General features: G+C 61.7%; 1 protein-coding gene across 3 annotated transcripts in view; it reads right to left on the reverse strand.

The window, feature by feature from the left end:
• CTDP1 (CTD phosphatase subunit 1) overlaps positions 1–27,614 on the reverse strand; it is a 40,130-nt gene that overhangs the window by 11,985 nt on the left and 531 nt on the right. For 2 of the 3 annotated variants that reach the window (XM_029922921.1, XM_029922920.1), the window contains exons 2-12: positions 27,433–27,614; positions 18,083–18,166; positions 17,420–17,513; positions 16,050–16,178; positions 13,130–13,280; positions 11,058–11,148; positions 9,450–9,616; positions 7,508–8,482; positions 6,321–6,462; positions 5,711–5,914; positions 786–948 (exon numbers count right to left, since the gene is read on the reverse strand). In XM_029922921.1, the coding sequence (XP_029778781.1) occupies positions 786–948; positions 5,711–5,914; positions 6,321–6,462; positions 7,508–8,482; positions 9,450–9,616; positions 11,058–11,148; positions 13,130–13,280; positions 16,050–16,178; positions 17,420–17,513; positions 18,083–18,166; positions 27,433–27,614 (2,382 nt within the window). The remainder of the gene's footprint in view (positions 1–785; positions 949–5,710; positions 5,915–6,320; positions 6,463–7,507; positions 8,483–9,449; positions 9,617–11,057; positions 11,149–13,129; positions 13,281–16,049; positions 16,179–17,419; positions 17,514–18,082; positions 18,167–27,432) is intronic. The other variant, XM_029922922.1, reaches the window with a different exon arrangement.

The following is a 27,614-nucleotide window of genomic DNA, read 5'->3' on the forward strand; positions in this document are numbered from 1 at the left end:
AGCCACCGTGAGATAAGTGCACGTCCGAGGAGGAGGCCGTGACTCGCTGGTAACCTTCTGTACTGAACGTGACCACGGACATTTTCCTGTTGAAGATCAACTAAAACAAGCTCTTCTACGTATGCGCCCTCCCGGTGGGGCGATGAGCACTGAGCGCGGCGGGGTGCCGGGGGGCCGGCCAGCGCACGGCTTGCGTCCCAAGCAGAGGCCGGCTGGGCGCGACGAGAGGCTGAGCCGTGCACTGGGGCGCACGCCGCGGCTTTCTGCACCGACCCCGGCACAGACCGCCGAGCCCCCCTCTCACGGGTGCTGGCCGGCGCAGGAGAGAAGGGGCCGCGGCGCCGGGGGCCGGCGGGACGCGGGACAGGCTCATTTCCGAAGATGAGCCAGATGACAACAGACTTACAAATTATCTGCGGTTTAGGGCTGTTCCGTCCTGAAAGGAGAGCCCTACCAGATCTAATCTCCAATTCAAAATGGATTCAGGGCCCTATTATTATTCCCACCATTTCCACCTGCAAAAACAAAAATTCCACTGACGTCGCCCAGAACTACTTAGTGGCGTAGTAACAAGATCCTACCGAGAACTGCCAACCGTGACCTGGGCGGGAGGTCGTCTTGGGTCTCCGGCTGGGCAGTGCCGGCCACCAGCAGCCCTGTCCCCGCCTGGGTTGCAGCCAGGCTTTCCAGTGTCGCCAATGCCCTGAGGTGTCACCCCGGGCTGCGCCAAGCCCACCAGTGGACGCGCCCCAGGCAGGCCTCGCCTCCCCGCACGCGGGCCTCACCTCCCGGTCCATGCTCTCCAGGTCCTCCCTGCACAGCGTGTACAGAGGCATGCTCTCCGACATGCTGGGCTGTCGCTTCCTTCCGCCGGGGCCGGGCCGCTCTCCGCGTCGGGGGTCCGGCAGCTCCTGGGCCAGCGTCTGCGGCGGCGGCGGCTGAAGCACTCTGAAATGGACGGCACAGGGTCCAGTGAGGACGGGCTTCCGCGGCCCCCCGACCCGGAGCAGGCAAGCCGCACGGCCCCTCCGCGGCCCCGCGTGCGCTCCCCTCAGGCTGAGAGCGGGCACCTCCCGTCCCCGCCGGCACGGCGCCGCCGCGTTTGGGTCCCTTGGCTCGGAGTGAAGGGCAGAACGTAAGGAGCTAGTGACACTTTCCCAGAAACCAGAAGGTACTTTTCCTCAAAATAAGGTCGAGCAAACTGTAAGATTAAAAAAAAAAAACACACACACACACAAAACCGAACAAGCACGTCTCTCTATTCTGCCCAGAAGAGAAGGAGCGTGACGGGCTGCGCAGGGCTGAAGTCGGGGTGCCGTCTGCCAGGGACCGGGGAAGGCGACCTGGCACTCTGTCCGCACAGTGCTGTCCCTCAACCAAGAGACCAGAGAGCGCTTCCAGAATGTCCTTCCCCGGAGCCGGTCCCAGACCGGGCCGGGCAGTCACCCACGGCAGCCTCGGCACACACGCCCGCGCCGGCGGCAGGCCGGGAGCACGGACAACGCGCACGAGGACCCCATTGCCACCGCCCAGCACGGCCGCTCCCTGGGACACGGATGACGCGGCCAAACCTCCTGACTCTGAGGAAGATGCGGGCACGGAGTCTAAAGCCACGACACGGAAAAGCAGCAGCTGCGTCTGAGAAAAGGGACAGACACGAGAACCCGCGCCGCGCCACCCTGACGCGCGAGCCTCGCCTGCGCTGTCCACACCGCGCGCCGCCGTCCACACCGCGCGCCGCCCACCCTGCAGCCCAGGCCCCTGGGACGACCGTGGGACACAGCCACGCCACAGCCGCCCTTGGGAAAAGCGGCGGCGGCTTGCCCGAAATGTGCCACGTGGGGACACGAAGCGCTGAGGGCCGCGAGGGCTGGCCCGCTTCCCGGGCGCTGTCCCTCACACGGGGGCGGTCTCTTCATGGAAGACACCGAATCGGCCACTACGTCGAGGGCCCCCGAGGCCCCCTGGGGCGTCTCCCGTCCCCAACCACAGGCCGCACGGGGGGAGGCAGACTTTCTTCCTGTGTCTCCACCAGAGGGCGGAAACAGGTGCAGAGGCCAGAGAGCCACAAAAAGTGCAGAAGAGGCCATTCTTCTGGTTACATTCCTTTTCCATTTGGAAAATGGCTATTTTGTCATAGACGTTTTACTGTGTTAAGGTGTAATGGCTCATTATTTTAAGATGCACAAAAAAGTACACAACATATGACTGAGTATCTCCCAGACGGCTCGGTTCCAGGTCTAACGTGGCGACGAAACCCCCAGGACGGAGAGCCCCCCGTTTCCGACTCCCGCAAGGCCTCCACGCCATGCCGCTTGCACAGCTCCCCAAGAGCAGGATCATAAATGCCAGAGGAAATACAACACAGAAGATGCACGGTCTGTTCTGAATCACAGCTGACTTCCACCCCCAGGAAGGCAGCTGGGCCTCTGCCACCCTCCTGGGGGCACCAGCGGGGACCCGGCCGGCAGGGGGACACTGAGGGCTGACGGCAGAGGGCAGGAGCCAGCGACGCAGAACACCAGCGGGCAGACATGAAGCCCGCAGAGCAGCCTGCTCTCTCCAGGAGAAACCCACAGAGGGGCCACCTCGGGGGAAAGAAAAGCTCCAGACAGTCACTGCTCCCCTACAGGCCACACACCACACCCGCTCACGGTCCGCCTTGAGGACGCCCATGTGGACACAAAGGGTGGGAGCAGCCCTCCTGGCGGGACCCGAGGCTGGACACACCCCTGCCGCCATCCTCAGCAGGACACTGCTCGGCCAGGAGAGGGGGAAGCAGGCAACGCGGGGGCAGTGAACAGGCCTGGCGCTACGCCAGGCAGGGGTCACATACCCTGGGGAGGCGCGGGTGGCTGGGAGCAGGTGGAAGGGGAGGGGCGTCAGGGCCCTGCCCGTGGAGGTTCTGACCACGTGAGAACAACGGCCAGGTGTCCGGGAGACGGGCCTGCGAGACTCCACCTCCGGGCAACCTGGAGAAGCGCACAGGGGCCGCTCGGCCACCTCCTACAAGTGCCTGTGGGTCAGCGCCTCGCCCTGCAACGTCTAACAGAAACACCCCAAATGCTCACAACTAATAGCACACTGTAACAATGAGAAAACAAAGTGGAATTCAGAGTTCTGGCCCCCGTCCCCAGGGAGGGAGGGAAGTTCCGACGGACAGCTTGGCAAGCACGCTCGCCAGGGGCCTCGCCCAGGAAAGCCTGAGGCGGGGGCACCCAGCAACCGGATGAGCCTGGCTTACCCCACGCCCCCCCTCCCCCTAATGCTCCACACACGAGCATCTCACGGGGGAGAAGAAATGCCCTCACGAACACACGGGACGGTGGGAGAGTCCCACAGAGCTCTGACCTCGAATCGGGTCCCCAGCCCTGATCCAAAGACATCACAGCAAGGAGGACAGACACTCACAGTCACTGGGGCCTCAGTCAGACAAGCGCACGGAGCGGCGGCAGCGCCCACAGCTCCGGGCGACCCGTCACAATGGGGTCCTCGTGGGGTTCCAGGTTCGGAATGGTACTGAGCCACGTTCTCGGACCCACCTCCCCGCGGTCCCCGACACACAGGTACAGGAGGCCCAGAGCCTGTCCGGCAGCTGCAGGGGCCCCAAGGCCCACAGCTCCATCTGCGAGAACTGGGGTGCAGGCGGCCAGGGGGCCGCGGGCGCGCAGGAGAGTCACAGACACACAACGTGGACTCAAGTAGACAGGTCTCGACGGAAAGGAAGCCCTTATTCTACGGTCACAAAGACGAAACGGCGTGTGCGGTCTCACAAATGCTCATGTGCCTGGGCCCCTCCTGTCCCCCTCTCCTCTGAGCTCTAGACTGCGGCTGAGCCGGGCATGGCCTTCTCACGTAAACGGGTCATCTCGTCGATTCTGTAAACAGATCTATCAATAAATTCTACCAACATTCGTTATCTTTAGAACACACAGTTTCTTACACACAAGAAAGGAAATACAATGAACACAAGATGACAAGAGACACTTAAAAAAGCCTCAGAGGCCCCTGCTGGGATCAACCATAGCAGGCAACACGCTGGTCCAGAAACGGCGATGGTGCCTCTGCGATTACAGGACTTGACCGTTGCGGTTCGTAACCCTCTGCGTAGTTATCAGATGCCTACGCGGACTGGCAACACTTCAATTAACGATTGGCGGAAATCACACTTCCAAGTTCAAATAAAGAAAACTTCACCAAAAGCTACCTTGGCTGAGCCTGGCAGTGGGGACGTGAACACAGAGGGTCACAGCACTGCCTGTGAGACACTAAGAATCTAGGGAACACCCCAGTGTTGCTCCCCTCACCCCCCGGACTCCGGCATGGGGCCCAGACCCCCACCTTCCCGCCTACTGCGTGCCTCTCCGCCACACCCCGGCGTCCTGCACACGCGCACGCGGCACGGGGCACCGACACTCGCTGGGTGTGTCTCAGAATCAGACTCAACACCGCCGCTTCAAAGGCTCTGTCCCAAGTCCCCGCTGTGCCAACAGCCTCGAAACCCAACCTCTGCCCCCAGAGGCCAGGCTTGGCTTTGCACCACAAACTGGGCCTCCCACTGTGTTAGGGCCTCCCAACCACAGCTACGAAATCAGGGTCAGTAGGATGATGGGGTCAGGAAGAGGCACGCCGTGGGCCACGGCACACTGTGGGGCACATGCCCCAGGGCAGACGCTGACTAACGGGGCACAGAACTGCCTACGCTCCTTGAGCAGGACAAGTGCACTGGGTCCTGTGACTGGCATGCCGGTCAGCACAGAGACTGCCACCTGTAAGTGGTCTGCTGGCTGGCCACACTGATTCCTGCTCTTCTGGCCAACCCTGTCCCTGCCCCAGGCTCCCCTGGACCCCACCCCCGGTGCTACACTGGGCTGCGGCTCCCGTCACGCTGCACCCCACAGCTCTGGGCCCACACGTTCCCCACGCGGCCACGCTGGCCTCCCACCGAGCTGGGGCCACGGTCCGTCTGTGTGTCTCACCGCCTCTGACCAGAACTTTGTCGGAAACACCTCTAAAATCTCTGCTAACCCTGTCCTGTTTTCTCGGCCTCCTGGGCCCTGGTGTCCACCTCAGACCTCACAGGAGTGCCTCCCTTGACCCGGCGCCTCCGCAGACCTGTGCCCGCACAGCCGGGCCCAAACCTCCCTCCGCAGAGCCTGGACTTCGGCCTGCCCCCAAGGCCCTGCGGGCGGCACTGCCGGCCTGCACACCCATCTGGCTCCTTTCAAATGGAGGGACCGCAGAAGAGGGGTGAGCTCCCCATCTTAGCAGTAAAAGTGAACATTCACAACAGAGGACATGTCGGCGGACACAGAGCGTGTCCTGGCTCTTCAGGGACAGGACGGGGAACACAGGACTGAGCTGGCAGAGCTGGCACGGGGCGAGGGCAGGTGGGCCCACAGCAGGGCGCGGGTCCAGTCTGCAGGCGCAGGAGCCTGGCGGGGACAGCGCCAAGCAAATCTGAGAGTGTGTCTGGGCTGTGCAGGACGTCTCACTGACCTGACCTGTTCCATTGTCGGGGACCAAGACGGGACACAGGCCGATGTGCAAGAGGCCAATGCCAAAGCAGGTGAGCCCATCCCCCACAGGACACAGCGAACCTCAACTTCACGTCCCACCAGCACCGCTTCCGGCCCGCTTCGGGGTGTGCGCGGTCTAAGGGGCTCGGAGGGCCCCCTGGTGCTGCACGGCTGCCCCCAGGCTCCTGTACCTGAAGGAGGAGTGCTCCGTGTGAACTGGCAGGGCCCCGGGGGGCCCGGGGCCCACAGCACCTTTCCGGATGAGCTTGCCCGTGTTGGCGTCGTAGATGCGAACTTCTGGCCCAGACTGGGCCCTGGGGTGGACAGGCGTCGGGTGGAACACGGCAGCCGGAAGGGCACCCTGCCTGTCGGGGAAGGCCGCGGGGCCGTCCTCCCTGTGGGACCAGAACAAGGGCCGTGAGAAAGTGCTGGAACAGACCAAACACCCAGCAACTGCTGCTTGGCCAGGCTGCTAGCAAAAGCCTATGCAGATGAGGACAACCAGTGAGTGCCCCATGCCACCCCCTCCATGTCCCCCGCCCCCGCCCCGACACCCACTTCACAACTTTACCCAGGAAAACAGGCTCAGACAGAGAGTAGGAGGTGTTTTCTCAGGCCGTTTTCAACAAAACAGGCCCTCCCCCTGCATATGCATAGAATGGGCCGGAAGGCTCCCCACCCCTCCCCCACACTGGCCATGACACTGCCCCGAGCTCCCCTGTGAGACCTAAGGCCAGACAGTGATACCTTGGCGGGGCTGGGCCGTGGGGACCCAGGGGCCTGGGAGCGGCAGGCACTCACCTCTGGGCCCGGCCGCAGTCAGGCCTGAGCGGGAACAGCCGCTCCTCCGCCCGGTCCCAGCGCTCCAGGCAGCTCCACAGCCAGTCGGGGTTGACCACGTGCAGCTGCCCGCACTCCTGGGCCTGGCGCACCTTCTCTGTGCCTGCGGGGGGACAGCCTGTCAGCCCGGCCTGGGCCGCGGGCAAGAGCCCCATCGTGTCCCACCTGGAGGCGCCCATCTGCGTCTGTGCGAAGACCCCCACTGCCTCTGTGACCCGAAGCCAGCCGCCCGGCGCACTTGGCATTTGGCAAAAGCCCCGGCCTGCCGCAGCCAAGAGGCCATTCCTGCCGAGTCTCCTCTGCTGGATGCTGGGGCTCTCCCTCAGCACCCCTGCACTCACTGCAGCACAGCTGGGCTGGGGCACGCACAGGTCAAGTGCAGGACAGGAGGGAGGCCCGGGGGCGTCCCCTGATGTGCCTGCAGCTATGTCCGTGGAAAGGAAAATGCTCCGCCGGGCAGGCGCCCAGGAGGGGGCTCTGGGCTGGCTGCGCACGTGGGGTGCTGCCCTCCCAGCGAGGGTCCCCCACGCCTCACACCAGCACAGGGCTTCTCCTGCCCCTCTGTGACCTTCGAGCAGGATGTGAGGCGCAAGGACAGAGCTGGCCTGGAGCAGTGGGGGCGTCTCTGCTCAGAAACCAGCCCCCGGCGCCCGTGAGGGGCCCGCAGGGTCGGGGACGGCGGCTCCAGTCTCACTGTGAGCATCGGGTGCAGGCGCTTCTCCCCGACTTGCCCACCGCCGGGACTACGTTCTTGGCTGAACTCCCTGCAGCCTGAGCTCTGAGGGGGACTTTCCTACAATGACTTTGCTTTTCTGGTCTCGAGCCCTTTCGACCTACTTGGTTCCTGCTGGAACCTGTGTCCGGGTTTCAGACTCGGCTCGGCCGCTCTCTCACCCGGGGTCCCTCATGCCCACCTGCCCCGCGAGTGCGGCCCGCTCCAGGGGGAGGAGCCCGGCCACATGGGGCGTGTGGCGGTGGCCAGGAGACGCGCGCACAGCACATGCCCACACAAAGCCAAGCAGGGACGGGAACAAACTTCTGAAAATTCCCCACCAAACCAGCAGATATACCTGTTGGAAGAGCAGCAGCCCGAGGCCGGTGCAGACCCGCCCCCCAGGCAGCACTGAGGGTGGGGCGCTGGCGCTCACCTGCCCTGGCCGCGATCAGGTGGGTGGCCCTGTCGGGGTCATCGGGGTCCAACACCAGCTGAGTGAGGATCTTGGCGCCAAGGGCGGTGGCGTGGTAATGCTCCCGCGTCTTCTCGATGGGGAAATTTGTGGGGTGCAGCCCACTGAATATGATGGCCACGTCCGCCAGCACCCTGCTCCTGAGCTCCGGGACGATCCTGCGCATGTCGGGGGGCTCAGGGCTGTCCCCGCGGAGGTACCGGTCGTACTTGGCGTAGTAGTCAGAGTGCACGCGGGCCAGGATCTCCTCCAGGTGGACCAGGTGGTCGTCCTCGTCCGTGTCCTCCTCCTCCTCCTCCTCCTCCACGCTCTGGTCCAAGGACTCGCCCGCCGTGATGCCCGACTGCTCGCTGTTCTGCGACTCGGTCTCGGCCTCCTTCCTGTCGGCGGGGCCGCCGCCCAGCCCGCACAGGCCGTCCTCGTCCTGCGGGTCCAGGTGCTCGCCCGGGGCAGGTTCTCCGCACGGACTCGCCCCTGCGGGCCTCTCCCCGCCCGGGCCCAGGGGGCCTCCCCGCTGCGCCACTCTCCCTGCATCTCGTGGGCCCTGACGCCTGTCCAGGCCCTTCCTCTCCCCGCTTTCGCCGTCGGATGACTGGGTGTCCGACTCGCTGTCACTGGAAAGGTCAAAGTCCAGGTCACTGCCTGCTGTGCCCTGAGTGGGTCGCTTCTCTGGCAATGTCCGACCACGAGGCTGAGTGCCTGCCAGCGGCCCCCGGCCGTCAGCCAAGGGGCCACGGACGGCGGGCCGGGCACCTCTGTCCTCCTCCTGCCCAGGCAGGGGCCAGTCGCCCCGTAGAGAGACGCCGCCGTTGAGCTCCCTCGCGGGCTTCCCGAAGCCGTTACTGTGCTCGAGCCCAGAAATCTGCCGTCCCTCCTCGGCCTCCCTGGCGGACGGAGCGTGTCCCGTGGCATCGGCAGCTTTAGAAGACTGATTCACTAGGGGCGCACACAAAAGGAAAGGGGACCAGGGTTTAACACTCACTCGTCAGAGCTTCGGCACTGCTGCCCCGTGGCTCTGGTCCCCGCGCTCCCAGCCCGGACAACCAGACAGCCAGTAACCTAGGTCTGACCGTCTGGGCACAGAAGGTCACCTGGTTCTGGTTTCTGACAATGGTCTAAAGAGGCACAGAACACTCCTGGTTTCCGCACTGTGGGCGGACGGCCCAGGCGGCACCCCCAGCCCTGCTCCGGCCGTGCCATCCCATCTGTCCCCTGCAGGGACGCCCTCAGGTCCCACTTCCCCCTGGACCTCCAGCAGTCACTGCATGCCTCGGACCATCTTGTTTATGAACTAAAGATCATTAGAAATGCTTCAAACCAAAACTTTAAATTTTCTCCAGACAGGCGAACCCACAAGGCACCCTGCAGCTCCGGGCCAGGGCACAGCGCCACCGACGAGCTGGGGCCGTGACAGCCACATTCCCAGTGTCCCGCGTGTCTTTAAAGAAACCAGGATGGGCGTCCAGGTGGCTCAGTCGGTTAAGCATCTGACTCCGGATTTTGGCTGAGGTCATGATCTCTGGGTTTGTGGGTTCGAGCACCATTTCGGGCTCCGTGGCGACAGCACACCTGTATCTCTCTCTCTCTCTACCCCTCCCCCATTCACAATCCCTTTCAAAAGGAAATAATGAAAATATTTTTAAGAAAAAGAGAAACTAGGATAACAGGCAGGACTCAGGTGTACTAAATCAAGCAAATTCCTTACTCTTTATTCAATTACGAAAACACTTAGGTTTCTACTGTTTAAAAAAAACCACCCCAACTGGAAACCAAGCCCCGGACTGGCTGTCGGCCTCTCACTACTGCAGCGCGGACGACAGGAGAGTGAGCCGGGAGCCGGCCGCAGCTGCGGCAGAGGCGGGCATGTGCGAGCGAGCTGCGCCTCTGCCGGCCGGCCACCCACCTCTCCTCCTCGCCTGGGGCTCCCGCGACCCGGAGGGGGCGTTGATGTCCCCCGTGCCCTGGAAGTAGACGTATTTCTTCACGGTGATCAGATTGGGGGCAAACTTCCAGACGTCTTCCCGGTCATCGATAATGCACACCATGGAGTCTCCGCAGGGAAAGAGGTTTCTAGAAGTAAAAATGCACCAGAACTAGCACACTTTACAAAAAATAATCAGAGTAACGAGAATCTTTTATGAATCTTTTATGTGAAGAAGTCACATTACAATAGCTATGCTTTCTCCACCGTCTGTGACACTCCTCCAAGTGGAGCCAGCACCTCCTTGTGGGCCACAGCGCAGGGAGATCAGCCTCCAAGGGCTGCGCCCCCATCCTGGGCAGCCCGCACGGACGGCCACCACAGGCTGACGAGCCTGCGGCCAGCGTGCTGCTGCCCCCCCCACAGGGAAAGGCTTCTAGATCAAGGCGGGAGGGCATGATCTTAACAACGGGTCCCTGCGATGTGCCTGAGTGGCCTCCCTGTGAGTCCCAGAATGCCATCAGGATGTACAGGGTCAGCAGAGACGTTAGCACGGGTCCTGGCACCCTCCCACAGCCTTGTCAAATTCTATTTCTGTCCACAATTCTGAGCTTTGGACAGGCTCGTAGGATTCAAAACTCAAAGTGAGTTTGTTCTTGAATCTGAAAACAAACTCGGGAGGACGGCCTGACACCACTGGGCTCTCCCGTGGCTGACGGCTGCCACCACCCAGACACGCGTGTTCGTGCACCTGAACCACCACTACCACCTGCACAGTGTTCCCAGATGCTTTCTGGCACCCTGAACTCCAGATGAGGGGGATGGAAACGGGCAAGGGAGCCCCAGCTGCCCGTGCCTCTGTGACGGTGACCGACAGCGCTGCTCGTCTTCCTCTCTCCATCAGCGTGACGCTAACTAGCAAACCCGTCTGTTTCTGAGGCGAGTGCTCACATTCTGCTCTTGGCTCCTATGGCCTCGAGTAGGTCTGTGAGTATGAGACACACACAGTCCACGAGGCAGCCCCACAGCAGGGAAGGCCACAGGCCTCACTGTTACTGCCCAGGTGTCCTCAGGAAGCGATGTGCACGAAAACAAGTCACAGCCGATACGGTATCATGATTGGGGGTGGGGGGGGCTACCTTTCCGGGGAGAAACAGTGCCGAGTCCTGAACCGTCCAGGAGCCTCTGGAGGGGAGGGAGCACCACTGTGAGCGCTGAGGGCGGGCCAGCAGGACTTACGGCAGGCCCGCCCCGACGGAAACACAAGCCTAGCACACCAGCACCTCCTCCTCTCAGGCTGCGGCATCTGGGGGAGGCTCGGGTCCCCTTGCTTGTCACCGCCCTTGGTCCCCATGTCCCTCGGCCCCCCTCCCCAGACCCTCCAGCCAACCCCCACCCCGGAGCCCCCCACTCACTGCGTGGATGCTGGAGGACAGGGGGAGGCAGGGCTGTGGTGGTAAGACAGCAGGCTGAGTGTCGTGGAGGCTGGACCGAGGAACGGGGGGAATACACCCAGAATCGCGGGTCTGGGGCTCTTTCCACCAGAGACTGCACAGTGAGCCCCGGAGAGGAGCACAGCCAGGTACGTACCTGAGGTTCCCTGTTTTAGAAAACGGGTCAATACATTCATCCCTCGATAATATTCGATGAGAAAACAGCTTCTTCTCAGGGTCTAAAAAGCCTTCGAAAAGAAAAAAACGAAGGTCAGAGGCGTGAGCCGTGGATGTCCTGCTCTGCAGGTGTTTCGGGACAGCAGCCAGGACCCCAAGCACCACGGCCGACACCCGGACCGCCCACCCGCCCTTCTCTGTCCCCGAGAGGACTGATCCACCCAGTTCCTCTGCAGGGGTCCACAGGCACGTGTGTGCCGGACACATGCGGCTCTCACACTCCCTGGAACTCGGCTGAGAACAGAGGAGGAGCACAGCTCGGGAGCACGCCCCGGGAAAGCGTGGGGTGCGCGGGGGTGACACACACGTGAACATAGTCCCGCGACGTACGAGGGGCCGGGACTGAAAACTCCAGGGGTGCCCCTGCGAGCGCCCGCCCGGGCCTTCGGGGGCTCACAGGGCGGGGAGCCGGGCACCGGGCAGCCCCACGCTCACTCTGGTGAGATGGTGGCGCTCTCTGGAAACACCTGTAGGTGTGACCCATTGGCGCCCTCCGCTGGGACCCCAAGACCACCAGGCACCCAACCCCGGCAAAGACAGTGCACCCCAGGGCCCTCCACCAGCACGTCCAGCGCATTTACGAGCAGACAACACTCGCTCAGAGCAGAAGCATCACAAATGTACCTCCTTCTAAGTAAGTAACACGTAAACGCTATGCAAACACGGATGCCACTCAGCGGCTGCACCTGAGGCTCATTCAGGGAACTATTAGAACGTCTACAATAAGATACAAGAAAGCCCGTAAAACACGTGACACTTTCAACAAAAGCAGAGATGCCCTAATCATACTGAAGACCTACTGTCTGTGAGAGTGGGGACTTCCAGACTGTGAAAGATGACAGGAAGAAGCTGTAGAAGCCGTGGTGAAAAACCACGCCAGGGCCCCCAGCCGTCTCCTGACAACCGAGTCCCCCCACCAGCACCAGACTGCACCCCTGCCCGGCCTCAGGCCCTTCCTGTGCCAGCATCCTGCCCTCCGAAGGCCTGGCCTCCTCACAGCCACGTGGGGCCCTCGTCCCTCCCGCGAGGCTTCTCACACGCGCGGTGCCGTCGCGAGGCGACAGTGGGGCCCCTGAACTCAGTGCTGCTCGGCCGAGGGCTCCGACTGCCCCCGTGTGCAGTCGCCGGCCAGCGGGGAGGGAGAGGGGCAGACTGCCCGGGGCGCACCCCTCAGGCTCTTCTGTGTAAACCGGTGTTCTCTACCCCACTCGGGTCCTCCCAGTGGAGGGCCAGAGAGCCGCCAAGGCCCCGGAGGCTTGGCCGCCTGAAGGGCCCCAGAGGGCCTAACCGCTGCCCGCACTGGGTGCTACTCCTCACAGCTCGCGAGCCCCACGGACCGGCTCCACCAGGTTCGGCTCGGAAGTTCCCTCCTACCCGAGGAAGAAACCTGCACACACAGCCGACGTGCTCACGATGACAACTGCCTACAAAGGCACGAGCCGTCAGCAAACGGTTCCAAAGTCCTTTCTCCGTCAATAAAGACAAAGACCAACCTGTCAAAACGTTGCCACTTAGACGTACTTAACCTGGCCACGGGGTGCTGAGAGCAACCACGGTGCAGGTGCCGGCACCCAGAGCCGGTCAAGGCGGGGCGGACTGGAGCCCAGCTGCTCCCGGGCAGGGTGAAGGCCCACCCGAGGCTCCACCCCCAGCCGGACGGGCCACCGGGGGCACCGCGGGGGACCCCTACGCGCACGCGCGGCCGGCGCACACCACCAACCGCACTGCGACGACAGGCCACTCGCTCCCAGCCGCCTCACCTGCACTCGGAGCGTTAGGTACACAGACGTGAGCAACAGGGCTCCGGAGGGGATTCGGACCCGAGCAGCTCACGCAGGAAGTTCCCACTCCCCCACACACAGCCGCGGCGCTGGCCGACCTTCACGGCGGCCCGCGGTGCGCGCCTGACCCCAGGAAGCAAGAGCTGGCCCGGGGACTGAGAGGAGCCTGGGGGAACTTCGCTGTCCCTTCATGGCTAAGGACGCCGCCCACCTGCGATGGTGTGGGCGTACAGCCGGCTCCCGAACGTGAACACGTGCAGCTCGTACAGCCTGGCGATCTTCTCCAGGAACTCCCTGCAGTGCGGGCGCACGCGCGTGTGCAGCATCGGCTCGCCGCGGCCCAGCTGGAAGTGAAAGATGCCCTGCAAGGACACACGGGCCGTGAGAAGGCGGGAGCCGCCCGGGGCCGCCCCTCACCCCCCGCCCGGGACGGCCCGGCACAGCGACCACGTGCGGTGGCCACAGCAGAGCCTGATCGCGCTTCTGACGACGGCAGGGCAAGGACGGCTGGGTGAGGACGCGCGCGCCTGTGTCCTCAAACACCGACCCCTGGCCAGGCAGCGCAGCCGCAGCGGGCCACTCAGGCCTCCTGCAGCGCGCGACGCCCCGGGGGGCGGGGGGCTGCCGGCAGCGGCCCACCAGTCCCACGTCCGGCCTGGCTCAGAAACCGCTCTGAGACGCGGGCTTACTAGCTTGTAAATACGACCCCAAACCGGCAACAGCATCTCAAACCGCTCCCAGCAGAGCGGGCACATCAGGATACCAACGTGCTACGTGTCGCTGATACACAATTAAGCTGACGTTCCTTAGGAAGCGAAACTTGGGCCCTTTTAATCCCTGTTTTTCATTAATTTTCTCAGTAAGGTGACTCTGAAACGCTGAAAAAGAAGAGTAAGTGACCTTGGGTTTAATTAAATTTTGACTAGTTCTGAAGTGGCCAAATCTTTCGTGAAGCAGCTGTTGTTAAAACATTTGGGAGGATGGAATTCTACAAGCCACACCCCCTCCTCCACAGGGGCAATATAAACAGCCTAAAAAAACACAAGTTCAGGGGCGCCTGGGCGGCTCAGTGTCCAACTCCAGCTCAGGTCATGATCTCATGTCCATGGGATTGAACCCCCAGTCAGGCTCTGTGCTGGTGGCTCAGAGCCTGGAGCTGCTTCAGATCCTGTGTCTCCCTCTCTCTCTGCCCCTCCCCCACTCATGCTCTGTCTCAAAAATAAACCAAAAACAAACAAACAAACACACACACAAGTTCGAATCTCCGAAGTTAAGAATTAAACGCGTCTTTCTAGCCGCCACCAGCAGGCACGTGGGCACTCACCCGAGTGCCGGGCAGAGGGCAGAGGTTCCCGGGAGCCAGGCCCCGGGAGGGCGTGGCATGGGCGAGGGTGGGACCCGCCGCAGCCAGGCCTGTCCGTGCAGACTGGGGGGGGGGGGGGCCTTCACCGAGGAGGCTGCACAGGCTGAGAACGGTCATCTTAGAACGAGTGTCAACTTTTGTGAGATGAATTAAAAGTGCCGACCTCAAAGGCCCAACGAAGGCCAGAGCCAGCTGTGGCAGCGTACACACAAGCACGTACATGCAGAAACTCTTCACATAAAATTCTCCAACTCTTTTTTAATTGTTATTTATTGAGAGAAAGTGAGGGAAGGGGCAGAGAGAGAGGGAGAGACAGGATCTGAAGCAGACTCTGCACTGACAGCAATGAATCCAACGTGGGGCTTGAACTCACAAACTGTGAGATCATGACCTGAGCCGAAGACTGACGCTCAGCCGACTGAGCCCCCCAGGTGCCCTAAAGTCTTCCAACTGTAAGACAATTAAGCGGAGTTGTTATGAGCAAAACCACCTCAGAGTGCTGGCCAACACTGTGTGCTGCACACAAAAATATACAGCCACACAACATCTCGTGATATAAAAAAATAGCCAATACCACTAAGAATTATACGCTGCTGGGGTGCCTGGGCTGGTTAAGTGTCTGACTCTTGATTTCCGCTCAGGTCATGATCGAAACCTGTGCTGGGCTCTGTGCTGACAGTGTGGAGCCTGCTTGGGTCCCCCCCCCCCCTCTCTCTCTCTCTCTCTCTCTGCCCCTCCCCTGCTAGCTCTCAAAATAAAGACTTTAAATAATACGCGCTGTTTTATGGGAGGCAGGACTGAAGGGACCAGGACACCGCTGAGAACGAGCTCACTGCTCCCAAGGGGGAGACCCCTCCTCGCCGTCAGCAGCGCACGGAAGCAGCAGTGGCTCTGGGCCCACAGGGCGCACAGGGCCGGCCCCCGCTGGCGCCTGGGTCACCGGATTCACTCCCGAAGCCAAATTGAGCCGGTCAGGCTGCTCCAGGAAGTCTGCGGCAAACCCCCTGCGACACACGACCGTCCCAGGGCCCTGAGCAGACCTGTCCTGCCGCTCTTGGGGTCTCCCGTCTCCGCCTGCTGGCCCGTCAGAGGCCCCCCGCCGCGCTCGGCCACGGCTAGGACAGACGTCTGCAGGCGCCGACCACGGTCTGCACGTCCACCTCCACCACGAAGAATGTGAACGGACCACGCCCACGCTGGCGAGGCCCCCTTCGCTGAGGAAGCAGACGCTGGTACCGGCCTTCAGCCAGCCATCCGCAACAGGCACGATTAGCCGCCTCGTGAAGGGGCCAGAAATCCAAGTCCTCAGGCTCCACACAAGGGAAAGTGAAATGTGGGAGGAGTTCTGACCTATACTTAAACAGGGTTCCATCCCTGACCCTTTACTTTCTCCGTAAAGTTAACATTCCTGAAGAACTTTTACAAGGTGAACCCAGCCTCCACCTGCAGTCCTGAGTGCAGACCCAGGTGCCTGCCCGTGCCCCGACCCCCAGTATTTCAGAGTCCTGGAGGTATCACCAGCTCGCCACCACTCCTCCCTTGCTGTCCACCCACCGTCTGCTGCTGGGCCTAAGGACTTCCAGGTCCCGAACCCCCAACCTTCCCGATGCACATGACCACGCGTGGACCTGGCACCAGGGGGCCCGAGTGAGCCAGGTGAGTGAGCCCCGGCGCCTCCTGGTGAGGACCAGCTCAGGAAAACCGCCCTGGCAGCCCAGCCTGGGCCCCTGCCACCCACCCCTGCCGAGGGGTTGCTGGGGCCGCTCACCTTGTTCGACATCTGCTGACAGTGCTGTTCGGTCGTGTGGATCAGTGTCTGGTCCAAGTCGACCATGAGCACCAGCTTTCTGTTGCGATGCAGCCGCTGCTGGTCCTCCATCCCCAGTTCCTTGGCTTGCTGAGTGATAATGAAAAGGAAAGTCGTGAAGTATGTGTGGATCCAAAACAAAACTCAATTTTGTCAGGAAAAACGAAAGGAAGCCGAGAGGCTCTGAGGCTCTCTGCACGCTAGCAAGGCACGTGGGGCCGCGTGCCCACACCACGGCCCCCAGCCAACCCACGTGGTCCAAACTCTGGGGACACTATGATTTTTTGATGGTAATTCTGTAAGTTAGTATGTAAGGCAATGAAAAAAGAGCTGAAAAGAAAGGGGTTGTGTCCACAAAAACAGAGGGAGGCAAACCGTAACAGACTCTTAATGACAGAGAACGAACGGGGGGGGGGGGGGGGGGGGGGGGGGGGGGGGGGGGGGGGGGGGGGGGGGGGGGGGGGGGGGGGGGGGGGGGGGGGGGGGGGCGAGCATTAAGGAGGGCGCGTGCTGGGGAGCGCTGGGGACTGCGTGTAAGTGCGGAATCACCGATTCTACCCCTGAGACCAATCCTACACCGTATGTTAACCAACTAGAACTTACACTTTTTAAAAAAGCACAAATCTAAACAAACCGTGACTGAAAAATGTTTTGCCCACCTACGCCCCACCAAGAGCTGAGCCTGGCACGGCCGTCAGGGCTCTGTCCTGGTGCCCCTCCCTCACCTGCCATTTGCACCCTGGCCTATGAAAGCGAGGCATCGGGACGCCCTGACCAGCACTGCCCGTGTGACCTTGAAACGCAGAGCAGTAAGGATGGTTTCGGGCATTAGGCCCTCGGGGACGGGCCGCTCAGGAGCCGCTCCACAGGAGGCTGTGTGGGCGTGCTCTCCTGCCCCTTCCACGCCCCCACGTCCGCTCAGGTCCCACCTGCCCGCCTTGCGCACAGCCACCTGCTCCCAGCCCTCCCTCAGCCCCACTCCCGCAGCTCCGGCAGCTCCCGGCGTTGCTGTCAGTCAGCCTCCCAGACCCCTTCCAAGCCACATACGGGGATCATGTGAGCCACAGCACCCCAGAGAGCTCCGGCTCCGAGGACGGAAGGCCAGCGTGCCCCTGGGGAGCAGAGGCCTCTGGGAAAAGGAGAGGAGCAGGGGGCCAGCAGGCTGCCCACAGCCCTCCGGTCCACCAGTGGCTAGCTCAGAAATGGGGATGCTCACAGACCTGCTGCACCCTGCAACCGTCCTCTGCCCAGCATGAGGCCCACACGTGCTCCTTGCTGTTATCAGGACGTGTTTTCCCCAAGACCTTGCCCCTGCCAGAGGCGGGACTCACCTCGGAGCTCACCATCAGCTCGGGGACGCTGTGCACCATGGACACCGTGGCCGTGGACAGGGGCACCTGCTGCTGCCCGTTCTTACTCTGCAACCTGCACACGTGAGAAGGGCCAGACGTGAGCTTCCCGGACGGGCTGCACACCACACACACACACAGGACCATGCGCGACCCCACGACCCGCGGGCTTCGAGGGTAAAATTTTAATTCGTTTTTCAGGCGCCGCTCGCTGCCAGCTCCGTGCGGAGTGCCCTCGTGCGGACGGCGTCTGAAAGCAGCGGGGCGTCCTGACAAAACACTCCGTTCTCTTGGAGATGGACTGTGGGGGCCGCCCTGCGAGAGGCCCTCGCGCACACAGGGCGGTCCGCACTGGTCCGCGTGGACGCCGAGCGTGACTGCGCGCCCCCGGCGGTAAAGGGGCCCCGGGAGGACTTGTGTGCTCGGCGGGGAGGAGAAAGCGAACCGAGCACAGTCGTGAGCATCTGGCACGCTCCGCGCGTTCGGGCCTTATGGAAATCAAGCTAGAAGGACACTCCCGGGAGCCCGCCTGGAGTCACCAGACACAGGAGGGGGCCTGGGGCCGCCCTGGCCCGTTCTTCCCGGAGGTCACCCCACCGCAGACGTGGAGGGGCCCTGCATCCGCCCCCAGCCGCCAGGACTTACTGGGTCAGGTCCTGGCCGCACTCGGCACACAAGCCTTTCATGACAACCGGGTGGCTACAGCCTTCCAGCCGCAGCAGGGCCTCCCTAGAAAGAGACAAGACGGTCCCACGTGAGGAGTGGGAGATACAATCCCTGCTTCGCCACACGACCCGACAGCGACCTCCACCCAAGCCAGGGCTGGAAAGGAGGGCTTCTAGCCCGCGGCCCTCCTCGGGCAGGTCACCCAGAACCGCCCGCACAGCAGCTGGGAGGAGGAGGGACGTCCTGCGGGAGAGCGGACTGGGGTGACGGGAAAACTCCGGGCGCGTCAAATCTGTACTCTCGGGCTCCTGAGGACCACCTGATCCACACGGAAACTCGCACTGACACGTAGAAAGCAATCTGGCATCACACCACCAAGTCACAAGTGGTTGTCCCCAAGTCTCGTTCCCAGCGGGCGGAGCAGTTGTGAGTCACTGAGACTCTTCTATAGTCTTCACAACACACGACCAACAACTTCCATACGCACCTAGAGGCTGTGAGGTCAGAGCTCTGGCGGCCCCAGAACTCGGGACCACAGGGTCTCCTGATCCCCACTCGGGCCCCAGGGGGTGGTCAGGCCCACCTCTGGGAAGGGGGGCCTTCCTGGGCGCGTCCTCACAAAGTGGGGCCACGTGGATGGCTGTCCCCATCCCCACGGGGCCCTGTCCCGCCTGTCCTGCTGCCCGCACCAGGCAGGCGGTGCCCCGGCTGCCCTGTGTGTCCACAGCCAGGCAGCTCGCTGGAGCGCAAACCAGGGCACGGGTCCGAGACGCGCTCATGTGTTCTCGCTCCACGCTCCTGCCGGCAGACACTAGGGACCCCTCGCTTGCGGCCCAGCTCTGCCAGGTGCCCTGCATGTCTCCAGCCTTCCCCCACCAGGTCCCCGCCCGGGCTGGCCCTCCCCCCGGCCGGCTGCACGGCACCTCTGCCACCCCAGTCCCCGCTCAGAAGAAGGTCCCTCTCTTCATCCTCTGACCATCCCACCCCTTCCCCACCAAGTGGCTGCCACCGGCCAGGCCGAATCTGCGCTCGCTGACACCCGGCTCGCCCTGGCCACTCGAGGGGCACGCCCTCCCACAGAGCCACCCCGGGGCGGCAGACAACCTGCAGTTCAGATGGGGCTGCCTCCCGCATGCGGGCGGGGAAGCAGGAGGCCGGGGACGGCGGCCGTCAGGGAGGACGCGGGCGGGGCCCGTGGGGGGACCGCCATGCGCTCTCCCAGAGGCCAAAGGTGCAGGTCGGCTGCGGGCCAGTGTGGTTGCTGCCGGTCTGTCAGCCTCCGGATTCGGCAAAGCGCCGCGGGCCGCCCCCCCCCCCCCAGTGCCGGGGCAGGTGTTGAGACCCTGAGGCCGCTCGTGTCTAATCACAGGTTCTGCGGACCTACAGCGGCGCACGAAGGCGCAGGCCACCCAGGCACCAGCGACGGAAGCACCCCGGTCTCAGGCGCGGCGTGAGCTGCCGGCAGCCCGTGCAGACACGACCGACGGCGGGCACGTCCACTGTGATCGCTCCTCTCGCGCACTCACAGCTGGGGAAATACTTCCTTCCAGACCCCCACAAACGGGCTGGGAGGGTCTCACCCACCTGTCCTAAACGTCAGGCTGAAGGCACCTTTGGGGTTTCTACTCAAGCAGCGAGCAGGCGGAGACACTTAGTGCTGCTCGTCGGCCTTGTCGTTTTCTTACTGGTGGTTTCTGAAGATCAAGCTTTAACTTTTGATCTAGTCCAGTTATCAGGTGTTTTGTGCCCTTAAGAAATCTTGGTCTTGCGCAGGCCACTGAGGTTCAAGGTGAGTCCCGAGGGGGCAGCTAATTAAGAGGATTAAGTCTCTTTCAGGAGACAGAAGCTTCCGGGACAGCCCCCCAAAAGGTGACAGGAGGGCTCGTGTTAAACCATGAAGAGGCAGGTGTGGGAAGGGGGGGGCCCAGGGCTCACGCCTGGCTTCAGATGTCCCCAGCTAAGAGGACCCGGGAAGCGTCAGACCTGAGGCCACCGGGTGCAGAGCCCTCACGGCAGCACAGAGGGCCCATAGCTGGTGCTGCGAAGGGGCCGGGGGCGAGCGGGTGGGCCAGCCCTCAGGGCGCCAGTGCGGCAGGAGACGCCGGGGGACGCAGGGGCGCCGTGGACCCTGTGGACAGTTGCAGACGTCCCTGGAGTGAACTGCTGGGGACCAGCAACAAAGAGGACAAGTCTGCTTGGAGGCACAGGGAGCGCGTGCCTGGACGTGGGCAGGTCTCGTGGGCTGCGCATCCCAGGCTAGGGCTTAACCAGTGCAAATAAAACAGCAACTTTGGGGAACCCCAACAATTAAGGGACAGGCAGAAAAAAGAACGCCAATTAAAAAAAATCAGTGCTCCCAAAGGCTGAGGAGCCAGGCCCACAGGAGACACCCGGGAAGGAACGTGCGGAGAAAAAGGCGTCTCAGCGTTAAATGCCCCAAAGAGAAACAGGAAAACCGGACAGCGTTAAGACTCAAGAAGGGACGAAGACACGCACAGCCTGACGGTGGCGGCGGCTTCCAGAACCCCCACACCACGCAGTCAGAATGCATACTTGGTACCGGCAGACCACTGACAAACGAAGCCAGGCCACCAGTCTTGGTGAAGAAGAGCTGCCGGGGGCCTTTCCAGGGCGCCCTGTGGCACAGCACGCGGCCGGTCCTGGGCAGCTGCGCCCCCAGCACCATCCAGTCACCGAGGGGCTTTGTGTCACCCACGCACAGCAATCTCGGCCCAGGCAGGCGTGCATCCGGTGTGACGGCAGCTGGCCTTCTGGTCACCCCGCAGATGCCTAGGACCTCGCCGCGCCACTCCACGGCCACGCAGGTCCCATGTGCTCAGCCAGTGGCGTGCCCCCGAGCACTGCCGGAGGCCCCCCTCGACACACACCGGCCTGCCGCTCACCACCTCCACGTCATCCTTCTATCTGAACCTACGTGCACAGCCACACTTCCTCCGGGAAGTCCTCCCCACTCCCACCGCTCTGGGGGAAGGGCAGTACGCCTTCTGCCGGGTGTGCCGTGAAGGCCCAGTAGACACAGAGTCCTCACTTCCAAGTCCCAGCAGGCAACTGGGAGGCAGGTGGGGATGAAGGGGGGCAGGGCTGGGGGCACACACGCTTACCCCTCCATACGCCCTTGGCAACGCGGCCCAAATATGTACCTTTCTCTGCAAAGTCTTTTGCCTACAGATGACACTGACAGTCAAGTAATTTTCTGTGCTGTGGTCAGAGAGCCTTGCCTGTCTTGTTCCAGAGAGATCAGGGCTCAGTCAGCCGTGTTCACTCCGCACGGGGAACTAGGCCTGGAGACACCGCTGGCTGTCACAACCTGGGGGCAGCCGCTGGCATCTACACAGCGGGCCTTTCCTGTGCCCAAGACACCCCCCTGCAAACCCCAGGGCAGGAAATAAGCGGATGCAGTGTCTGCTCAGCTCTCCTGGTGGCCTATCCGGGGCTGCGTGCGGGCAGCCTCCACCCCCAAGAGGAAAGCAGTCCTGACAGCCAGGAGCAGGCGCGGGGCCGGGGGGCTGCTCTCAAAGGTACTTGGGACTCAGATGGCCCACACGCCTGAAGAGAGTATTTAACGTTGCACATTAACACACAAAGGGGCCGGGAGGCTCCCTCCATGGGGACACTACATGTCGTTCCTGGTGTGACACGTGTAAGGGACACGTGAATGACTCCCAAATCAGCTTAACCCCCCATAGGATGCCTCATTCCAAACTCAACATCTCTCTCTGACGTGTGAGACTTCCCCACAGCGTTAAAGGTCCAGAACTCAGTATTCGGGAGCACGGACAGAGAATCTTCCCGTTTACTAACTTTAAACACGAGGCCTCCACTTGAATTCCCCCTGGCAACGTCTGCCACGTTTCACCTAATGTGGGGGTGGGCGCAGCACACGACACAGGCACCTAGCACAGGTGGGTGGGTCCACGCCAGAAGAGCATCAGGAGAGGAGTCTACAAGCCATCAGATGACCAACAAGATGTCCTGCCATGTTCTGAGACGACCTGAGTCAGAAGACACAACGCACTACAACCTAGCAAAGTGGCCCCCACACCAAGCAACCCCACTGCCCACAAATCCGGGCAGGATGCTGAGGCCACACCTGCCAGGCTGAGGGGGAAAACGACAATCACGACCATCTCCCCGCACAAGGGAGGAGCCATAGGTCTTCACAGAGACCTTTCCCACCAATGTTGAGGACGGACAAAGCAGCAGGCTCTGCCGCCCCAGCTCGAGGCTGGCTCCCAGAGTCTCTGCAGCCCAGGGAGGGCCGGGGGCTCAGAGCTGCACGCACACGCTGCACACACACGGCACTGCCCAAGTGCAGCACATGATAATCTGGGACCCTCAAAAAGGATGGACGCGTGTGGCCAAGGCAACGAACTGCTTGTCCCCCCACCCTTTCCCATATGGCCACACCAAGGTCACACATGGCCCAGGGTACAGCGGCTCAGACACATCCTGTCTAAATTAAAAGGAGGGTAAAGCGATTCTGTTTTCTGTCTGAATTAAAAGGTCATTCATAACTGTCTTGCGGGGTCAGAGCAGAGCAGGACGTTGGCCGTGGACGACGTCCACACTTTCGCAAGGGCTACAACAATTCTCAGGAAAAGTAATGGAATAGCCAAGAGAGGAAAACAGTACTTAAAAAGATTTTTAAAAGTGTTTTTATCTATTATTGAGAGACAGAGAAGAGACAAAGCGTGAGCAGGAGAGGGGCAGAGAGAGGGGGACACACAGAATCTGAAGCAGGCTCTAGGCTCCGAGCTGTCAGCACAGAACCCAACGTAGGGCTTGAACCCACGAACTGTGAGATCATAACCTGAGCCGAAGTCAGACGCTCAAACGACTGAGCCCCCCAGACGACCCTGGAGGGAAAAAGTATCTTAAAAGGGCAACAGTAATGCCCTTTTTGGGTACAGCAGGATTTCATCTTCACAGATACTGACGCGAGACGGATGAACGGCAGGCAGTGGCTCTGGTGTTTCTACCCTGGACCCAACGCAGAGCTGGCACCACCCCCCCCTGCGGGGAGGGGCCATGCTGCGACCTCCAGAGAAACCACTTCAGCTACGAGTCCAGCCCCAGAATGTCAAGTCCGTCACCAACAAACGTTAACTTCCTGGGTTTGTCTTTGAAAAAAGAAAATCCTTAGGAAACTCACGAAATGCAATTTCTAAAGAAGGAATGTCCCCCCAAACAGACAAACACCGAACTTTCCTGAAGTTTTTGCAGGCGTCAGCTTCTGGGTCGGCTCCGGTGGGAAGTCAGAGGGCACAGAAGAGTGAGGAGTGAGGAAGCCGGGCACCCTGGACTCTGTGCCGGTCGCAGCCCGGGCCGTCGAACGCTGGGTCTGACCTTGCATCTCCTGCACAGGTCGGGGCGGCTCCCGGGCCTCCGCCACGCCCTAAACACAGCTCAGCAGACGAGAGCACAGGGCGAGATGGTACCTGTGCACTCGGATCTTGGCTCCGAAATGTCATTCTCTCGTAAAAGGAAGCACAATATCTTGGAGAAAGGGGTGACTCCAGAGCTGGGGAGCAGGAGCCTAGACACCAGCGGTGTCAGAGAACGCGGCCATGCTCTCTGACCCACGGCGCCTCACCAGAAGTCCGTGCGAGGCGCCCCCTCTGGCCAAACCCGGGACAGACGGTGGCAACGGACTGCAATCCACTGATGAGTCAGAACCCAGAGTCCACGCTGTTACCTTCCTACAGCAGAAAGCCCATCCAGCCACGGAGCAGGACCGATGAGGACTTGAGAACATCAGCACTGCACGACCCTGACAGAAGACGGAATTCAGACAAGAGTCCTCAAGATGCCAAAAATGATGGGCGGCCATTGGATGAGAGCGCCTGAGATTTACTGAGTAACAGACTGCCTCTCACAAGACCTTAAGGATGGCAACAAGAAAACTTACAACTTTTCACGACAGACACCACCGTAACGAACCAGAACGGGACAGGCCTGGCCAGGACACGGGCAGGTGCTCAGACAAGCCCGCACAAATCACACCAGGATCGGAACGGACAGCCTGCAAGCGCCCCAGCCGAAAGCCGAGGAGCAGACAGAAGAGCGGCCTGAGGTTAGCGAGCCAGGGCTCTGCCGGCCGAGCCTCACCCGGGACCCGGGTTTCCTTCGCTCCCAAGGATGTTACCGGCCCCTCAGGGAATCCAAAGAGCAGCCCACAGGGATGTTATTTGGTTCTGACCACGGCCTGTGCTTAGCGAAGAGGGTGTTTCTCGAGGAAACAAACATTTAGGGATAAAGTGCATCACATCTGCAACATACTCTCACCTTTAGGGAAAAAACAGTGTGTGTGAGGGGCAGGGACGGTGGAGCGGAGGTGGCAGCACGCTGCCCCTCAGGAAGTCCGTGTGACACGCACAGGAAAACTCTTGGTACTAATCTTGCAACTTTCCTCCAGGTCTGGAATTACGTCCAGAAAGAAGCAGAAAAGTGCCCTTGCTTTGATGGTGGACACTGCAGGGGTGAGTGAGGTGCCGGCGAGGGGGCAGAGCAGTGGCGGCTGCAGGGCCACCCCGCGGTGGTCCAAGCCGGGCGCACGCAGGGGTCACAGCCAGGACACAGCTACTCGCGAGGACGTCGGCCACCCGGGGCCTGGTGGCTGAGAGGCTGTACGAGGCAGAAGCCGGAGCACCTGGACACCGAAGCAGACAGCCTCTCCGCCCCGGCGCCAGCGGCGCTCAGGGCTGACAGCTGAGACTCCGCGAGGACCTCTTCCCACAATTCTCCTAAAACGGCGGGCACTTCAGGGCGGCCGACTAGGCCTTACAAAGCTCTGTTTCTCTAACGTGTTCCCAAAGCCACGTGGCCCCCTGCACCGCGGGGCTCAGCAGGCTGGGGAGGACTCCCAGAACACGTCCTCTCCGTCGGCGCCTCGGAGGGCCACCAAGGCCTTCAGAGCGGCGCGCCCCCAGGCCGATCTGCTTCCCGTCTTACGAAGCAATAGCCACCCCCACCGCCCAGTGTCGCCGTGTTGGTCCTGCCCCATCAGCAGACTGGTTGCCTGGTTTTTCACACGTCTTCCTCTGGGGACTTCAATGCCTCCCAGTGAATGACAGGTGGGAAAGAAGCACATGGTTAGGTGAACCAGGAACTAACAGACTGAGTTTCTGACAGCAGCTTGTCAGAATATCTTCAAGTCAAAATAACTGCAATTTGAAAATCACGCAGACAGACGTGGACCTGCTGCTATCCCTCTGCCCACACTGGCACTCTCAGGATGAAACATGGCCCAGGGAGGGAGCGGCGTGGAGGACGATGCGGGCAGGCCGGGAGCCTGGACCAGGCAGGGTGCTGGGCACGCCCCAGCGCCCTCCCGATCCGAGGAGAAGGATCCGGTTCCTACCTCTCTCTGACAGCAGGCACAAAAACGTACACAGCTACTCCCAGTCAAAAGGCTGATCTGGCGACGAGTGCAAGCTCACCCGGAGACAGTATCTCTCAGTCCCCAGAGCTGACTGTTCACTGCCGGAGGGACCGCGCACGTGCTGACGCCGGCGAGGACGAGAACCGGACGGCTCCGAGCAGGTGCCCCTGGCCGCTCCGGGCCTCCCAGCAGCCACTCGCCCCCCGCACGCCAGACGGCTCCGAGCAGGTGCCCCTGGCCGCTCCGGGCCTCCCAGCAGCCACTCGCCCCCCGCACGCCAGGAGCGACGCCACCCTCGGGCCTGCAAAGAGCCTCCTGATGAACCACGGCGGCAAGTACCCGAACCCTCAAACACAAAAACACAAAGAAAAACTCAGCACTGAGAACTTGTCATCAGGTCAAGTTTCTACGCTGACTGGTGGGATTCACGTGTTGGGTTGCTCGGATTTGCTAGTCTGGCTGATGGTGTCAAAGCCTCACAAGCGGAGCTTCTCACTGACAGCAACTAGTCCCTGGACCACCTGGGCCCTAATAGCTTTCTCTGCACAATCAGAGCGACAGAGACCAGGGCCTGACCTCTCTGGGCCTCAGTGGCCCCCCTTTGTATAATCAGAGGGAGACAAAGACACAAAGAGCCCTTCACCTCAGGAATTTTCTACACAGCTTTCCACACCAGCACCGGGCTTCACCTCCACAACATGGGCCCACGGGTTTATATGCCCAAGCGGCAGCCAGGAAGCTCTGACTTCAGAGTAATGGGGACAGCAGGCCACAGTGCCCCATACGGGCAGCCCAGTGAGCCCCTCCCTTCCACAAGAGGCCAGCCAGACGGCCCCAGTGGAGGGTGCGGCCCGGAGGAAGCCCCCATCCGTCCCTATGTTCGCTGGGTAGGCGTGGACACCTGACCCAAGGGCCAAGGACCAGAGTGCTGTCTCCAAACAACGAAGGGAGAAGTGGACACAGGCAGGGGCTCCCAGGATTGGGGTGCAGGCCAGTCCCTCCCAGGGCTATGGAAGGAGACGGGGACGCTTGGAGGAGGGGAGATTTTCAACAGCTGCAGAGTCAGTGCAAGCCACAGCAGAGCCCAGAGCACAACTGGAGGGCCCGACTGCGCCCAGGGGACGAGCACCTGAGATGCGCTGCGCCCTGGGCAGGCCCTGGGCAGCAGGAAGCCGTGCGCCACCACTGCAGCAGGAAGCAGGAGCGCTCACCTGCCGGGGTTTCTGCTCCAGACAATGAAAACAACCACATGAGTCAGGTGGACACACCTGTACCCACACACTAGCCCAATCTCTGAGCACAACACTGGTAAAGTCAGACAGGGGGTGTGGGTGGACAGGCTGGCCCCCTTAAAAAAGGAAAGTCCCTTTATGAGATTAAAACGGAGATATCAACAGCTGGAGTCTATCACAGGGATGCGCAATGATGTACGTACGACTTCGTTATCCCGAACTTTCTGGGTTGAGGCTGCACCCCTCCTCGAGCTATGATGCAGAACAGCACCCGGCTTTACAACCGCGTTTCCCAAGCTTTACGAGAAGCTGAAGATGGACACCCCGCCCCCAGCAGTTTACACCGCGATCACAAGCGTGCAGAGTGCCGGATGTCCTGTACTCGCTGTGCAGTTAACTTACAAACGCGGAGTCCGGGGACGGGACACATATTACGTAAAGACGGAACACACCTACTTTGAAAGACTGCAACTTTGGCAGCTGAAAACTTTTTAAGTCAAATGCTTAGGACGGGTTAAATCACAAGTAGTAACTGTCGTCCAGCTTTAGAAAGACACGCAGACGCGCAGCTGCGGTGACCCACCTACCAAAGCTCTCCCCAAACTCTGTCCCTCTAGCTGCTGCACCGGAGACCCTTTCCTGCCCAGTGGTCGGCCCAAGACCCCTCCAGATCCCGCTCCTCCGGCCCCACTCACCCGGGGGCCACCACCTGGCCCGGCTGCACACACAGCTCCCGCACCACGCCGGCGCGCTCGGACCTCAGCCTGCGCTCCGCTCGCACGCAGCCCCCGGAGCCAGCGCGGGCAGGGGCGGGACCGGCGGGCGGCGCGGAAGCGGCGGCTTCACACACGGCCAGGACGGAGCCGATACGCACGGC

The sequence above is a fragment of the Suricata suricatta genome, chromosome 14 (genome assembly GCF_006229205.1).
Source record: "Suricata suricatta isolate VVHF042 chromosome 14, meerkat_22Aug2017_6uvM2_HiC, whole genome shotgun sequence".
NCBI classification, from domain to species: domain Eukaryota; kingdom Metazoa; phylum Chordata; class Mammalia; order Carnivora; family Herpestidae; genus Suricata; species Suricata suricatta.